Below are 16,602 nucleotides of genomic sequence, written 5' to 3' on the forward strand. Positions count from 1 at the left end.
AGTTTTGTCACAGAGAACAGATGTATACCATTGAACAAACAGCATTGAAAAACGTGTGTAAAAATTCAAACCAAAATACGTTGAAAAGAGCTAGGGTGTGCACCATCCGCCTAGATAGCGGCACTTCCAAAATCATGATGGCCTACTGTTGAAGACGATAAATGCTTTTGTGCTGAAATTAAATGTTGTTAGTTACAATTTTGTGTTAGTACTTATCTTAGACATTAAGAACACCAATTAACACTTACCTGTACAAAACACAAAATATCTGTAAACAAAAATCATAAAACTTACCCACTAAACGCACCGCAAAAAACTGTTATACACAATGTGACAGACACAAAACACACACGACACACAACACACACCTGACTTTGTACATAGACACACATGCAATAAACATTCACGAACAGCAAGTCACCGCGTTTGGTTCGGTCTAAAACACAAAACAAGAAGTTACACGTTTTTCGACAAAATCCGAACAATTTTCACTAACAAGAACGACAAAAGTACGCGCGCGGACAAGTGAGAAGTGTTTTCGTGCAAGGAAAGGAACAAGGAAGGCGGAATTGGAGTGGAAAAGGTGCACACACGGAAGGAGGAAAATTTGGAAAAGTTGCACACAAGGAAGAGGAAGGAATCAAGGAAAAGGTTTTGGAAAAGGTGACACGAAGATCTGGACCATTTGCTGAACACCTACAGTAGCAGAACGTTGGACCATCTAATCACTGCATAAAACATTCCGTACGAACGACATCAGACCAATGTCTGACTGCCCTTTATCTGAGGGTTGCAATTTTACGCGCCAAAGAAGGTAAACAAAACGAAATCGGACATAACATGTGTAAAGGGACTATTTTAAGTTGTCGCTTGAAAAATCATTTTTGAATGAATTTTCTGTTATGTTTTCGTTAATGTTAATGCATTTTTGCATTACTTTTAGTCAACTGGAATTATACAGAAGTGAATTTTATATTTAAACGAGGTTAACATTTATTTTCTTTCGAAATTATTGAGCCTTTTTCATTGTTAAGTCAAGTATTCTCAGCCGCGACGGTGGCGCCGCCAAGCGTATCCTGCACACTCTAATTTCTTTGATGCAAGATTGTATGCAACGCATTTTTTTTTAGTTTACACGGTTTACACACAAGTTAGAACCAAGATGTACATCTGTTTTCTGTGGTTTTGTTTAGAGAACATTTGTAGGTTGGATATATTAATTTTACAAAAAAAAAAAACCAGGGGAAATTTTCGTATGTTTGGCAGGCAAAGCACTCGCTCCTAAATCCATCCTTATTTTCAATATTCAAACAACTTATTTTGTAAAACTGTTTATAGAAACCTCCTTGCTCACTTTCTATTGAACTACACTGAAAATATGCCACACTTTTTAGTCAAGTGCCCAAACACTTGAATGATTCAATAAAGCCACATCTTAGAGCTAATTTGTTTGTGTTTGAATTTCAATCCAATCCATTATCAAATTCAAGTGTTTTAGCGATTGACTTTCTGGTATTTTGTGACACCTTATTTTCATTCGGGTGGATCAAACTTTTCAAGTGTTTTGCTCATGAATTTGCCCCACTGTGCTGAACTATTCAAAGTGATGAGGAAAACACTTGAAATTGATCTTGTTTTGATTTGAAATGCAGTTTCGTGACAGCTTCGGCAGACTTTGCTTCGTTTCTTCATTTGTGTTTTGGCGGTCCGGTGTGTTCGTTTTTCGCAGGCTTGAATGACCGCGTGAGTTCGCTGCCGCCATGTTCGTGTCCAATAAATTGCTTGCCCGGTTTGTGGCCGCGAAGACGAGCATCGTCACAAGGCTGTGTCCGTATGGCCAGCGGAAGGGCTCGGTCTCCCGGACCCGGAAAGAGGCCAACTTTGGCGATAGAGGTGCTTTCCGCAGATTCACCCACTTGGTGAGTGGGGAGAAAGGTTTTTTTGTGGGGTTTTGTTTTGATTTTGGGATTTATTTTGTGTGATTTGCAGAAAAGATGCGATTGAGCTGCAGATGCCGTACCAGGAAGCGTTTGATGAAATTAAGGAAAACACCCGCCGGGTGCTGGAGAATCGGTGAGAAGCTGGATTCGAATGCATTCCACCCAGGGGCCAAGCAATGTGTCATTCAGATGGTCAAGGCACAGTTTGATTCGATGGAACCGACCGCGGTTCCGAATCAACAAGAAGATTCCCCGGGGGCCTCCATCTCCGCAGAAAGCGGTGGTGGCGAACAACCCAAACCTGACCAGGAGGACGATCCTGAGAGCAGGGACAACCGGAAGAAGAGACAATTCAACAACAAAAAAAAACAAATTTCCATTTTTGACAAGCAAAGTTGATAGAAAATAAAAGCTGTCAAATTAATTTTATGACGCAACTTCTTCTATTTTTAACAAACCGAAATCCTTTTCTATTTCACACAAACATGGATTAATTATAGAAGGAAACACCATTTAAAACCGATAGATATAATGTAGTTTTTCATGTGACACAACACATCAAATTCAAGTGTTGTGCTATTGAATTGACAGCATCTTAAGGTGCCCAAAATTCAAGTGTTTTGCGATTGATTTTTGAGTGCTCTGTACAGCAGGGCCAGATCATGTGTAGAACACTTCGTTAAGCTGTGTAAGTTTTGCTCAGTGTAGCTGTAATTGAACGTTAAAGTGCTGATATGGCAACATTAGAGGCACGGTGGCATTAGATGCTGTTGCCTTAAATAAATGTGAGGAAGGCATCAACCACCTTACGATGGATAAAATAACGTTTTGCCTTCCTCACATCAATGAGGAAAGGTTATAAAATCACTCGAAAAATGAACTTCTTTATTTATGGACTGGTTCCCGGCCGGGCTGATGGGTCTCGCAGCTGGCTAGTTGAACGTACCTGTTAGAACATCAAGGGTCAAGGGCCGGAAGGGTGTATTCCGAAATTACCGAATTACCGAAAAATGAACTTCTTTATTCGACCTCGTAGACCCACCTTCACGTATACCTATCGACTCAGAATCAAATTGTGAACAAATGGATTCTAACATTTCAAAAGGGCACAAAACTTTTGTAAACAATAGTGTATCCCTTTCACTCAAATGACAGTTTACATAAGGTGGAAATGGAAAGCACGAAATGTCTGTAAGTCCGTGCACCGAAAAATGTGCACACGATTATCTCCGGACTGGCTGAACCGATTTGGACCGTTTTGGTCTCATTCGATCCGTATTGGGGTCCCACAAGACCCAAGTTAATATTATGAAGTTTAGAAAAGTACCGTAAACTGGGGTGACTTTGATAGCCCGGGGTGACATTGATAGAAATTTGATTTGGCTACTAATTTTGATACATCCAATGTAACAGTCACATTTTTGCATGTATGTTCGATAATAAGCTATCCTTTTAAGCTTACATACTCAAAATTCTCAAAAATGTTTTGATATTAATTTGACAGGCATTTGTAAAACCTATCAAAGTCATCCCGGGCTATCAATGTCACCCCAGTTTACGGTACTTTAAAAGTTATGCTAAAAAAACGATTTCGAATAAAGTCCGGAAGATTGTAACAAGGGTGGTTTTGTAAGAAACCCGCCATGCTATACATTTTTAGAAAGGTGTTTAAAAGACCTTTCCAACGAGCCCAAAACGTTGAATCTGGCATTCCCATCAAAAGTTATGACCACTTAAGTGTTATTTATACACTTTTTAAAGTCCGGATCTCACATATTTTGATGAAAATATTGTCCGGTTCTACCATGCGACCTATCGTTGGATGGATAATCAAGAAATCTTTCCATAGAGTCCAAAAGATTGAAAATCTGACAACCCTATCAAAAGTTATAAGTACTTTAGTGTTTTTAATACACTTTTTTTTAGGCTGGCTCTCAGATATTTTGATAAAAATAAGTGTTATTTATACATGGGGGGAGGTGTCAACGTGCTTCCATCCCGCCAGTTCATATGTATAGCCTTAGTGTTGTGTTCACTGTATTTGATATTTTGTGAACCACACCGTATGCTGTACTCGACAGATATGGACTGGTTCCCGGCCGGGCTGATGGGTCTCGCAGCTGGCTAGTTGAACGTACCTGTTAGAACATCAAATCACGATGTTTTATCCTTTTGTTTCCTTAGTAACAGGAGAATAGTTAGTTCAGCAAGGGAAGCAACAGTTTGATCCGTTCAGCTGTTGAAGCAATTGCTTTCGATTCAAACTTGTGCTGAACATTGTTGGACTACCTAGACTACTGATCAAAGGAAACAAACACGAGGGTACAAAGGGATAAGCTCCTCCCGGATGGGGCTAAATTGTGGAACGCTCCCAGTGAGTTTAACTGAGCTGCTTTGGACATTTTAGGTAATAGTGGTATGAAAATAGTTAAAGCTCGGTATTAATTCACTGGGAGGTCGTGTGCAAATTCCCGTGCTTGTGAAGTTCTGTTTCTGTGTCACTGTCGTGTTAGCTTGTAACATGTTCGACATGACACTAATAACCAGCAGTGATTAGTTATGCGGAAATTTCCAAGTACGGGAACACGACGAAAATTAGACGACCCGAAGAAATAGTGAAAGTGATAGTGAAAGCAAAATAAATAAAGTGTCTATAAAGAATCATGAAGTCTTGACTTTTTTTTGATAAGGTCCTATAAACAAATGTAAACATTGAGTGTATCCCTTTCACACCTTATGTCAAAGTCCATCGGAGTAAGCGGGATACACTCAATGTTTACATTTGTTTATAGGACCTTATCAAAAAAAAGTCAAGAAGTGAAAATATTATTATAATTATTTATATTTAATATGATATTACACTTTACAGCTGAGTTGAAACTCACTATCAGAATCTAATGTTTTCTTGTGTTCTCTTTTGTTCTTTTCGTTTCAAACTGAATGAGCGAGCATCTGACTTGCTACGCAGCCGCAGGATACAACAGACGTTGAGGACAAATCTAGATTAAATTTTCAAAAGGTCCTATCTGCATAGGAAACCCATGAGGGATAGGTTGTTTTGAAAATTTAATCTAGAAATAAACACCAGCTGTGATCAATACCACACCGACTGACGAGGATTGCTACCAAGCATGGTGTCCACGGCTTTATGTCCAACCGAGAGACCTCCAAGGTCGGAGGGAAGTATTAATTAGTATCGCCTTTTTATGTTTGATCCTTTTGTTAATACAAATTCCTTTGCAGATACAAACCACTTTAAAAGTATGCCTCGCGGCCTGCTTTGATCTTTTGCTTATTCTATCCGCTTTCTACCCCCAATGCGTCCTGCACGGAGAACCTGGGGTAGCTTATGGTTGACCTGGGGAGCCCGAGGAATTATGCCGTAGGTGGCTCGTATAGTCTTACTCACCTATCCTCGCGGCAAGGTCTTCCGTAGGTCTACACCCGAACATGCGACGTGGGACTGCATGAATCTTCAGCTGCTGCCGGAAGGGTGTATTCCGAAATTACTGAATTACCGAATTACCGAAAAATAAGTGTTATTTATACATTTTTTGAGGCTCTGTAGTGTATTCACTTTATGAATGGAAGGCACCACTCACCTCAAGGTGGATTAAGCAACGTTTTTTTTTTTTAATTTTTAATAACAGTATTTTGGACCCCTTGCGCATTTATAGTCTTCTACGATCAACCAAGTTAACGGCATTCCGAGTTGCAATGTTAAATAAAGTTCGCATATCTTCAGACAGGATTGCCATATCTTTGGTATCTTTCTATTCCTTCGGGAGGTCTTGATTTCGATATTTCTTTTCAGATTTTAATACAAACACTGAATCTGAACCGGTGGCGGCCCAACAAAAAACCGTCGAGATGAAACCGAATACTTCGCAGGAGCATGAAACTTCAACCCACCCGACCGAACAGGAGACGAGCCAACCTAAAACATGCGAGATTAAACAAATTACCACTCCGGAACATCACCCAACCAATCTAGCAATGCCATTGTTAACGGGTGAAAATTCAAATTCTTCTCCAGAAATTCCCCCAGCGTGTTAGAAATGATCTTCAAGACAATTCCATCACTTTTTTTAACAAAGCTGCTGTAAGTATCTGTACTTCAAAAACACAACAATTTTATTGAAGTGAATTACCAGATGCAATAAAATTTCTGAATTAAATAGTGTAATCAATAACCTGAAAAAACATAAATTCGTCAATTTGGAGAAGACAGAAAAAAATTCGTATTTGTATAGTTTTTACGATTTATATTTTAACTAAATGACTATGTTTCGGTCCTAACTACTAGCTTCTGCGGCATCTTCGGACTGCTTCTTGGCCGCCTCCAGCTGTGCCACCTTCTCCGCCGTTTGTCTGTTCCTCCAGGCATTCATATAAGTTCGTGGATGGACCGGAAGTAGCCCGGCAACACCTGCAAATTCAGAGATCAAATTGCATTAAATTGCGCTAATTAATTAGGCTGATGGGTGTGTTACCTAACAGTTCCGCGACGGGCGTGGACAAATGGGCGCCGCTGCCGAGCCAGTAGCGCACGCGCTCAAAGTTGAACGAAACCAACTTCTCGTTGTGCTCGTTCGGAATTGGGTCGTACGTGCCGATCTGCTCAATCACCGGCTGGTACTGGCACTTCCGGCGCTGCAAAGAAAGGCTTCATGAGAACAAACGCAATCTAACCGACCGCGTGAACAGCACAGACCTCCATAACCACAATGTGAAAGAAGGGCCGGTTGGTGCAGCCTTGTCGGGCGAACCGGATGATTTTTGCCGATTTGGCCCAGAACCGGCCCGTGCCGCTGGCGGGGATTAGAGGCATATTTTTTTGAAACTGACCCTGGGATAATTCCAGCAAAATTACTAATTATTGTAAAACACTTGAATAACTTTGTTTTTGTTTTGAATCTTGACAATTGAGCAAAAAATCGTCTGTCAAAACGAAATTCTCTCGCGAGATCAGGGCTGGAATGTCGACAATCTCTGTATTCAAAAACAAATCTGCAGAACAAAGCATTACATTTAGAAAAAAAAAAAACCAAATGTGGCCCGCGAGGTGATTTTTTGTGGCCCGCGGGCCCATTTCGAATGATCATGTAAAATGGCCCTTTGACCAATCTGTACAGTAATTTGTAATTTAAAAAAATTAAGGTTTGGTGCAAGTGTGATTTGGTTGAGCGTTTTAGTAGAATACTAATTTGACTAAAGTGAAAAAACTGTAAAGATATTTTATTCAAAAATTAGAACGCACCATTTTTAAAGGACTGATCCTCAAACTTATCTTGCTCCTATAAACCACCTAGGGATATAAAGTTATGAAATTTGATGACAAATCTGAGTATATAACATCTGATTCAGACAGACGAAAAATTTTGAAATTTTATTGAAATTGGAGGAAGAATTGCTGATAAATCTTTTGCAACGAATTATTATAATTTTTGAAAGTTTATTTCACCTTTTTTAAATATATTAAGAATCGTTGAAAATACAGGTGAATTCAAATAATTATTTTTTTTTCCAATTTCATTATCTTTGTGAAAATGTGATTGTTTTCAGCCACAAAATGTTCAACCACCTCTCGACCTTGACCAGGCCATGGTATTTAAAATTCTTACAAAAATACTGTATTTCCTGATTCAATGTTTGGCATAAACATTGCAATAAAAAGCTTACGAATAATATGTTTTGCTATTTTTTTTTATTTTGCTGATTAATGAAATTGGAAGCTATTTGGCAAGGGCAATTCAGTGAGAAACTCTGGGAGTAACTCCGAGTTTCTCAGCTTCCTCCAGAGAAAATTGAATTCCCACCCGCCTACAGACACCTTGATCTTAGAAATTTCACTGTCAGGAAATGTTTGTAAACAGCAACAGAAATGACAAGCAATTAGCAGCAGAGAATTTTGGTGAATCGTTTGGAGACGGATCGATTATTGGAAGCGATTTTCTCTCTTTTGGAAGTCTTTGTGGGAACCAAGTTATTAAGGGAAGGAAGGGAGAGGATTAAGTAAATGTAGGTAGGGTTCCAGTTGAATTTGGAGGCCCCACCTGAGCTGGAGGAGTATGATATGAAAGTGATTTCGGACCCGAATGACTCTTGAGTTAAGTGGTCCTTAAACGCAAATAAATAAAATAAAATGAAAGTGATTGAGTTGCAGCCTGATTCTATCCGGAGCGGTACCGGAGTAACGCTGAACCAGATTCTGTTGATGACTATATTGTCCATCAGTTGCTGAACTACTTTCATCGATTATCCCCCATAGCAGCATTCAAAAAAGCGACCAATTCCTTCACACTTTCCCTTAATTTAATCAGAACTCAGTTACGCCTACCGATCCCTCCCCATAAAAACTCATCCCCCAAATGTGTTAGGATTTTATAAAATAAATTTTATTTTTTTCACAGTAACATAACATGCTTTAAGTATGGTTCCTTTGGTAGCCTGGAGAATCTGAATTCCATAATGTCCAGGGCTGGGTTTTAACCGCATGTTGGAGGAAACGATGAGGAGCTTGGAGTTCCGATGGTTTTAGACGGTGGCCAAATTGGAAATCTGTTCCTACACGTGCTAGAAAACGACGTCTTGCTGAATGTAGGGCTTGCGTAATGGGAAGGGATGTTCCGGTTGCCAAATGTTATACAGACGGTTGTTTCGGTAGCTACCACCGGTCATTCCGGAAGCCCACATTGCCGGACACACGATTTTCGCTACTCTTCCTCCTTCAGCACACGGACACGGCACTGTTTCGGGATCGGGTGGCGTCGCTTGGGCAGCGGCATCATTCACAGCTTAAACCGGACATGGACGGATAGGTTGCGAACGGAAGAATTTTCCTTGGCACGCTTCTGCCATCTGGTTTCGGCAATAGTTTCCTTGGTCAGGTGGAGGCGGTTAACCGGTTACTTACACCCGGGCACACCAGACAGCGGAACATCGCAACGAGGCCATTTTTTGGCGTTTTAGTCGTACCGAACGAACCGATTCTCCCGCAGCCAGTTTTCAAAACAAATTGCAGCCTAGCAAAGGCCTCTTGTTATTTTTTCCAAACACAAGGTTGAACTATGTAGGTGGGAATGGTGAAAAATAACCAGAATAACTCGGAGGAAGATTGAGAAACTCTCGTTACTCTGGGCAAAATTGAGGAACTCTTTTACTCACTGAATTGGGTACTAAAGCCTTATGTCAATTTTTATGTACAACGGTAAAAAACACGATTGAAAACCATTTCTGATCACTTTTTTTCATTTAAATGCAAAAAAAAATTGACAAGACAACATTTTTTCGATGGATCAACTATGGTCCCCTTGGAACGAGCTGTCAAGTAGGAACTTTTCTGTCAAGAAGGACCGCGAGGTTAATTTTTCCAAATTGATTTAAAAATCCATTTTAAACTCTTTGTGGTCATACAAAGGGTCATTGTACTCAGAAAAATAAGCTTTATCGCTGTAAATAATAATATCAGCAATCTAAGCTTCATTTTAGGACCCAATTGCCCTTGCTATTTGGAACAAAACTGCGGCAAAAATTTATTATTTCTGGAGCAACATTTGAAAAGGGCGCATAAGCATTTTGACAGCTGCAACTATTTTGCAATTTCCCAGGCAATAGGCAACTATTTTACAAAACCCATAGTGTTGAATGGTAGCTGTGGAGGTCAGCTATTGTTTCCCATTTCGAATTTTGAGAAAAAGTTACCTGAAGCTTGTGAAATAGCAAAATAGTTCAATCTATCAAAATGCTTATCCGCCCTTTTCTCGTGTTGCTCCAGATTTGTTAACTAATATTACTGCGGGCGTCAATAATTAGAGTTCATGCGCGGTGATACGACCGCAAGATAATGGTCGCATGACAGCCGCATGACAAACGCAGAACAAATTTTTGGCTGTTGTCAAAGGTTGCCTTGAGTTTTCAGCTGACTTTTTGGAAAATATTTAAAACAAACCTAGTTGACAGCCAAATCAATGCAGAATTTCAGTTCAACTTGCTGATTTTAACACTGCGGTAGTTAGGCGGCAAAAATCTCCTGTCACTCACAGCGAAGGAGAAACGTGATTTTATCTCGCAATGAACAATATTTAAACGACGAAAAAACAAAAAAATACATGAAAATAAATAATTGGGTCCTAAAATGAAGCTTAGATTGCTAATATTATTGTTTACAGCGATAAAGCTTATTTTTCTGAGTACAATGACCCTTTGTACGACCATAAAGAGTTTAAAATGGATTTTTAAATCAATTTTGAAAAATTAACCTCGCGGTCCTTCTTGACAGAAAAGCTCCTACTTGACAGCTCGTTCCAAGGGGACCATAGTTGATCCATCAAAAAAATGTTGTCTTGTCAATTTTTTTTTTTTTGCATTTAAATGAAAAAAAGTGATCAGAAATGGTTTTTAATCGTGTATTTTACCATTATACATAAATATTTACATAGGGCTTTAGTACCCAATTATATTTTTTGCTATTATGGATTGAAATAAAGTAATTTATTTTTTCTCAAATAAACAATTTTCACATTTGGCCCGCAAGCTAAATGTGCTGGCGTTTATGCTTCGACTTGACGACTTGTCGATCTTTCGAGCGAGAACGAGCCGGGACTTTGAATTTGATGTTCAGTATGTGATTCTGTATAAAACCAAAAATTTAATGGGAAAAATAGGGTAAAAATAAGACGAAAAACACTAATATGGCTATATCTCTGGAAATACATTTTGGAAAAGCTTCAAATTTGGGCCCAAGCAGTTTATGGCGCATGTTTTCCAATGGATTTTTGTTTGAAACTGAATTCTTTTAATTTGATAGTTGTTGTTGTTGTTGTTAATTCATTTATTTCTGGCAGCTTTAACCTTCTTGGTCATTCGCTGCCCTATTAATTTGATAGTGTTATCTGTAAAATTGTCCAAAAAATACCTCTAAAAATGGCTTTGACCACATTTATTGGTCGAAAATTGTGAATCGAAAAATAAAATGTTCGTCTCCGACCCCACGGCTACAAATCTGACTTATAAACATTGTGGGTTTTACGAGCGGTTTTCCAATGATGGAAGACACAAATTTTTAGGAGCGGATACAGACATCGCTCAAGTATTTCAGAAAAAGAGCTCTCAAAAATCAGACTTTGAGTTCCGGGTTTCGGGCCAAAATTCAATCGAAAGAGCGCATCTAAACCTTCAATTTAGTAATAGGATTTTTTCCTGGGACGATTCCTCGCCGTGCACGATTTTTTTAAGATTTCTGAGAAAAGCGTTTTCCCAAAAGCAAACCTTAAACCTTTCTTTTGTAAGAAAGGCAAAAAAATAAGATTTCTTCTTTCCAATACACATTTATTGAAAATCAAGTTCGTTTCCAAGGATACTAGATGACACCAGAAAAAAAGCAGATTCTAAATTTTTTTAACTTCCATTTTTTAAAGGGTTAAAATGGATGAAAATAAACATTTTTATGCATGTTTCTATTGTGAAATTGTCTCAGGAACACGAATATGATAAAATCACCAGAAAATGGGATTTAAGGGGTCCCCCGAGCAAAAATTTACAACCAAAAATTTCACTAAAAGTAAAAGTGCCTTTTTAATATGTTAAACTGCCTTACCCAAGGCGTTCTCAGTCTCAGATGGTAGTCCCAGATGTCCCCTACAAGCTGCAGGTCGAACCGAGTTGATATCTGGATGAAACACTTTTTTATTTGAGTTTGAAAATTATACTATTTTTTCACTAAAATGCCAATAACTCACGAGGTGGTCACTCCAAATATTTTGCATTTATTCCATAAGTTGATCCGTATGTGCATCCATATTTACGTGCATACACCTCGGCATACACCATTCTTCTATGAAATTTATTTCAGTGTTTTCACAGCTGTCATCGTAAACGCGCGCACTGCTGATTGTTTACAAACAAACAAAATCAATCTGTCTCGATTACATTTCCTGGCCGGGAGATTTGCTGGCGCTCTGTTATCATCCGGCAATTTCCAGGGCCAGCAGCTTTGTCGTAGTAAATCCGGATTATCCATTGTTTTGTGTTGAATTTGGTGCGTGTTCCGGACTCAGTAAGGCACCAGCAAGCGAGATGGCGGTAACTCTGGAGGACAAGTCGATCGAGCTGGTGCTGGTGCTGGATTCCTAGCGGAAGGGCGAGCGCACCGTCATTAAGACTTCGACACGGCAGACGTCCTTTTTGCCCGTGATTGGCCTGGTTGATCCGGACAAGCTCAAGCCGTGCGATTTGGTGGTCGTGAACAAGCACTCTTACCTCATCCTGGAGACACTTCTGGCCGAGAAGGACGCGCGCGTCAAGGCGATGGAGGTGGACGAACGGCCCACCGAGCAGTACTCGGACATTGGCGGGTTGGACCGTCGTGCTGTCGATGCCGCTCAAGGACAAGTTCAAGAACCTGTTTTAAACTTATTTGACCTTATTTGGTCACCTCACTCCTTATCATGGATTTCGACGAGAGACGAACATTGAAGTCGCCTTGGATTTTCTTTTTATTTCTGGTTTCAGCTTTACTTTTTTGTATTGTTAAATATGATGAAAAAATACAATATTGACCCCCAAACCCTCTCCGTTCACGAGTTAGATTGGCCAAGAGCTTAAGATGAACCCCGCTCATGAGATCGAATTCAAAAGCAAACAAGTATATTGATATTGACAAATTAAAAATCACATTTATTATTGTCCGTTTCTTTCAAAGGTACACACCGCCGTAGTCATTGTTGCCAGCGATTTTTTGCACCTTGAGTTCAATATTTTCCCTGGATTCTACCCTAGCATAATGAACCTGTGGTGCACGGGTTCACTTCTAAATAATTTAGTTGTGTTTTCTCCAAAATCGGCTCACAGTTTTTCCTCTTTCGTTGGCCGGATCTCGCTCGCTTCGTTGTTAGGGTGAACTCCTAAGATAGGCCGTAGTGTTGAGTTCTGTGACATCTGTGACGGACTCACTCCGTCGAACGAGCTGGAGCAACTGGCGTTGGGCACAAACGCCCTATCAAAGTTTTCAAACTTTTGAAATAATGCAGCAGCTGCTGGTTCGTCCGGGACCGTTGGTTAAAATCGTTCGTTTGACCAGTTTGCTCAGGCTGCCTACGGTCTGCAGGGGGTTGACGAGTTGATGCCCAGGTTAGTGGTTGGAACGTGTGCCTGATGCAGATTTTGACCATCCCTTCTCCCAGAGTGACGGAAACTCCCTGCCCTTCCTCAATGTCCGTGCTGGTTTCTCTTGAAATGGTCCCCATCTCATCCAGCAGGGACGTCTCGCTGATCACCTTCTCTGTTGAAATGTCATCGTCGAAGATTTCGTGGTATGTATTCGTGTGGTTCGTTGCCGTCGCCGGTTTTGAACTCCTGGCAAGAAATTATGTTTGACGACCTTTTTAACGTGAAACTGGATTTTCTTACCTGGACATGGCTGTTATTCTGGCCGTTCCCGTTGACTTCGACATTGATGACCGATCTTGCGCTTCGCCAACGACCACAAAATTCGAGTCCGGACTGGTTTGCGTCGACGTCGATATCAGCAGCGGTGTTTGCTCCAGATCTTCCGGCGTTACGATCTGGCGGGGAAGCTTCCGAAAGAGGAAAAAGATGTAGACTTCAAGGATCAAGGATTTAAATTGAGTAGTATACTCACATTCTGAGGGTTCACGAGGAAGGCTATTTTGCTTAACGACGCTTCAACGATGCCGATGTGGGCCGGTCGTTTTGCGGTCAGCAAATCTTGTCGGTGCGGATCTTGCGTTCCGAACTTCTGCTGAAGCTGTCGCGATTCACCGGCGACGGTAGACTGTCCACGGCCTAGGTGTCGGGCGGGTTGAGCAGGCCCGTTTTGCCCGAGTTCCAGACGCCCGATTAGCCGAAGCTGGTGGCAGTGCCCATGTTGATCTTCTTGGTACCTTTTGGGCTAGGTTTTTTAGTCACGGCGATCGTCGGAACTTGTCGCGTAGCAGAGCTGGCGGCGGCCACATCCTCCTGCCCTTTCTTTAGCGCTTCTGCTCTCCGTTGCTTCTTGGTCATAAACACCGGCTTGCTTCGGGCCTTGCAAAAGAACATTTGATACCCGCCGCGGAATTTGATACCCACCGTCCCGCTTACTTTGACGGATGGCGGATGTCACGGGACAAGAAATCTGCTGTGGATGAACCGGTTGAGGGAGAACTGTTTCTGCTTTTTCCGATGGCAAGGGCGTCGTGGAACCCGTAACTGGTCGATCTGCAGAGCGGTCCCATTGGTCCCATCCGAATTATGATCAAAAAATTTACACAACACAACATTCTTAAAAGTGACATTTGCCAATGACGTTTAGAAACGTCAAAACCCACACTGATCAAAATTTCCTTTAAAATTTTCTCGTCACTCTTCGTGCATCCATATTTACCTCGATATTTACGGTATTTACGTAAATTTACCGGAGTTGCTCCAAATGCGCTACGGATGAAGCATGTGCCCAACCCCGTGCAATAACTCCCTTTAGATTTAACCAATTTGGATGCTTCTCCCTGCATTTTGTTACATTTTCAAGCCCTTTCAGATGCATTTTGAATTTTGAAATTAAATCGAATTTTGCTTAAGTTTGAGCTTTTTTAAGATTTTTGACGTTTTTGAACCTTCAAACTTTGTGTCCCGATTTGCCCCACTTCCCGTTGACCTAGAGTGCTCATATTTTGGCTAGATGCTAGTTTCATATGTACAAACAATCTTTGAAAATTTCAGGCAGATTGCTGAGGTCGATGCGAGATGGGTATGCTTTGCTTGGGACTCGCTCTTAAGATCGAAATGAGTAAAAAAATGATTTTTGGCAAATTTTTTGATCGAAACTCACCCGGAAGATTAAAAGTCTGCAAACGATATGCAGCCCTGCAGTTATATATATTAACAAAATCTGCTCGCACACCCCTCGTTGCGTATGTCGACTAAAAAGGGAGCGGAGCGAGTTTTGTTGCCGCCGCCATTTTCGTCGCTCGTTTTCTCGGAAAGACAGAGCCAGCACGACCGGAGCGAGCCCTTCGTGAGTGGGTGCGAGAGCGAGACAACGCGACATCTGTCACACAGCACTTCTTCGCTCACAGACTGCGAAAGTTTCGCCGTGCGCGTATTAAAGCGCATTTGCAGGTACGTTCGGTTCGGACATCATTATTAGTCAACAATTTTTCTTTTGCAATTTTAACGGTGAAAAAGTAGATTTTCGGTACCGGAAATAGTGTTAAAGTGTGCCGGAAGGGTAGTGCTCCACTTTGTGCTAGTTTGTGGCCGTGTCGGGTCGGAAAAAGTAACAACTTTGGGTTCGCGTCCAAGCCCAGACTTTCCCATTTTTTCTTTTTTTTTTCCAACTCCGTGGATCATCTTTTGTAAGGATTTTTTTGTTCTGCGCTGGTGTGTGTGTGTGCGTGCGGTTTGCCAGCCGTCCGACATCGGAATCGGAACTTGGTGCTGAATGGTGGTGCTGCACAAGAAGCAGATTGGTAATGTATGCGTGTGTGTGCGTGTGCGACAGAGATGATGAGGCGTTGTGTGTGTGTGTGTGTGTGTGTGTGTGTGTGTGTGTGTGTGTGTGTGTGTGTGTGTGTTCCTAGACGAGGTAAGGAAGCCGGCGTGGTGGGTCGAAACTGGGGGAGGGTGAGAAATCTAATCTCTCTCTCTTTCCTACTTCCTCTCTTTTTTCTCGCTCTCAATTGTTTTGCTCCGAGATCAATCATGGAAGAGTTGCCAGTGTCAGTGTTTAAAATAACCTATATCTAAAAAAATCAAGTTCAGAAGACTTTCTGCGTGTTTCTACCCATTCATAAATCGGGATTTTTTTTTGTAAGACCCTGTTAAAAACACAGTGTTTGACGTTGTTACCATTTTTAGATGGTTTTTGGCAATTTTTAAATGTAAGATGTGATTTTCAAGACTGGAAAATCTCGTCTTACATCAATTAATTTGCCCAAAACCGCCTGAAAAATGATTCTAGGAATCAGGTTTAGAAGTAGTGACGTTTAGACTACTTTGCAAAAATGCTGGTTGAAACGAAAAAATATCTAGAATTTTGTAATAAGTCCTATAAACATATCTCAACTTTTTTAATAGGTCCTTCAAACAAATGTAAACATTGAGTGCATTCCTTTTACAACTCTGGAGTTTTTTTTTTTAAATGTCCAATAAACAATAAAAAGTCTAACTAACAGGATATCGTTCCCAAATAAAATTACTATTACCAAATTTTCAGTTTTTGCTTTTTGGGTGTTTTTTTAATCCCCTGACTTAAGGCGGTTCAAAAACACCCAAAAGGCAAAAACAGGAAATTTGGTTTATCGTACATTTTCAAAAAAAAAAAAAAAAGCAATTCAAGAACTCATGATAATGTTCATTGGAGTAAGCGGGATACACTCAATGTTTACATATTTTGTTTATAGGACCTGATAAAAAATGGTCTAGATATGAAACACAATAGCTTTAAAGAATTATCTAAGCCCGCTCTCACGCACACTAGCACGCCATTTGTTTTGCTGGACGGTACAAAATGTAACCTCAATCTTTTTCGTGTAAGTACATGCAAGACATACGCACGTAGATAACTCTATGAAGTTTCGCGTACGCACACTAGCGCATCATTTGATTTTACTGGCCGGACAAAATTTAACCTTAATCTTGTTCGTGAACGTACACGCAATAC

General features: G+C 40.6%; 3 protein-coding genes across 3 annotated transcripts in view; 1 reads left to right on the forward strand and 2 right to left on the reverse strand.

The window, feature by feature from the left end:
- Positions 1 to 6,184: 6,184 nt before the first annotated feature.
- LOC120430388 (probable 28S ribosomal protein S16, mitochondrial) lies at positions 6,185 to 6,832 on the reverse strand. The gene is made up of 3 exons (XM_039595493.2): positions 6,655 to 6,832; positions 6,434 to 6,593; positions 6,185 to 6,369 (listed from the first exon to the last, which is right to left on the reverse strand). The coding sequence occupies exons 1-3, from the start codon at positions 6,769 to 6,771 to the stop codon at positions 6,236 to 6,238; spliced, it is 411 nt and encodes a 136-aa protein (XP_039451427.1). The 5' UTR covers positions 6,772 to 6,832; the 3' UTR covers positions 6,185 to 6,235.
- Positions 6,833 to 12,686: 5,854 nt separating this feature from the next.
- Positions 12,687 to 14,369, reverse strand: LOC120430382 (uncharacterized). The gene is made up of 3 exons (XM_039595480.2): positions 13,582 to 14,369; positions 13,350 to 13,516; positions 12,687 to 13,295 (listed from the first exon to the last, which is right to left on the reverse strand). Exons 2-3 carry the CDS (start codon positions 13,391 to 13,393, stop codon positions 12,890 to 12,892), a joined length of 450 nt encoding a protein of 149 aa, XP_039451414.1. The 5' UTR covers positions 13,394 to 13,516; positions 13,582 to 14,369; the 3' UTR covers positions 12,687 to 12,889.
- Positions 14,370 to 14,925: 556 nt separating this feature from the next.
- LOC120430383 (protein lingerer-like) overlaps positions 14,926 to 16,602 on the forward strand; it is a 34,373-nt gene continuing 32,696 nt past the window's right edge. The window contains exon 1 of the mRNA XM_052710935.1: positions 14,926 to 15,059. The gene's annotated coding sequence lies outside the window, so the exon portion shown is untranslated. The remainder of the gene's footprint in view (positions 15,060 to 16,602) is intronic.

Source organism: Culex pipiens, chromosome 3 (genome assembly GCF_016801865.2).
Source record: "Culex pipiens pallens isolate TS chromosome 3, TS_CPP_V2, whole genome shotgun sequence".
NCBI classification, from domain to species: domain Eukaryota; kingdom Metazoa; phylum Arthropoda; class Insecta; order Diptera; family Culicidae; genus Culex; species Culex pipiens.

Coding starts and splice junctions, on each gene's coding strand:
- LOC120430388 (XM_039595493.2), bottom strand. CDS start 6,771: ATGCCTCTAATCCCCGCCAGCGGCACGGGCCGGTTCTGGGCCAAATCG. Junction 6,594..6,654: donor TTCACATTGTGGTTATGGAG/GTCTGTGCTGTT, acceptor CTTTCTTTGCAG/CGCCGGAAGTGCCAGTACCA. Junction 6,370..6,433: donor GCCCGTCGCGGAACTGTTAG/GTAACACACCCA, acceptor CTGAATTTGCAG/GTGTTGCCGGGCTACTTCCG.
- LOC120430382 (XM_039595480.2), bottom strand. CDS start 13,393: ATGTCGAAGTCAACGGGAACGGCCAGAATAACAGCCATGTCCAG. Junction 13,296..13,349: donor AGAATAACAGCCATGTCCAG/GTAAGAAAATCC, acceptor ATTTCTTGCCAG/GAGTTCAAAACCGGCGACGG.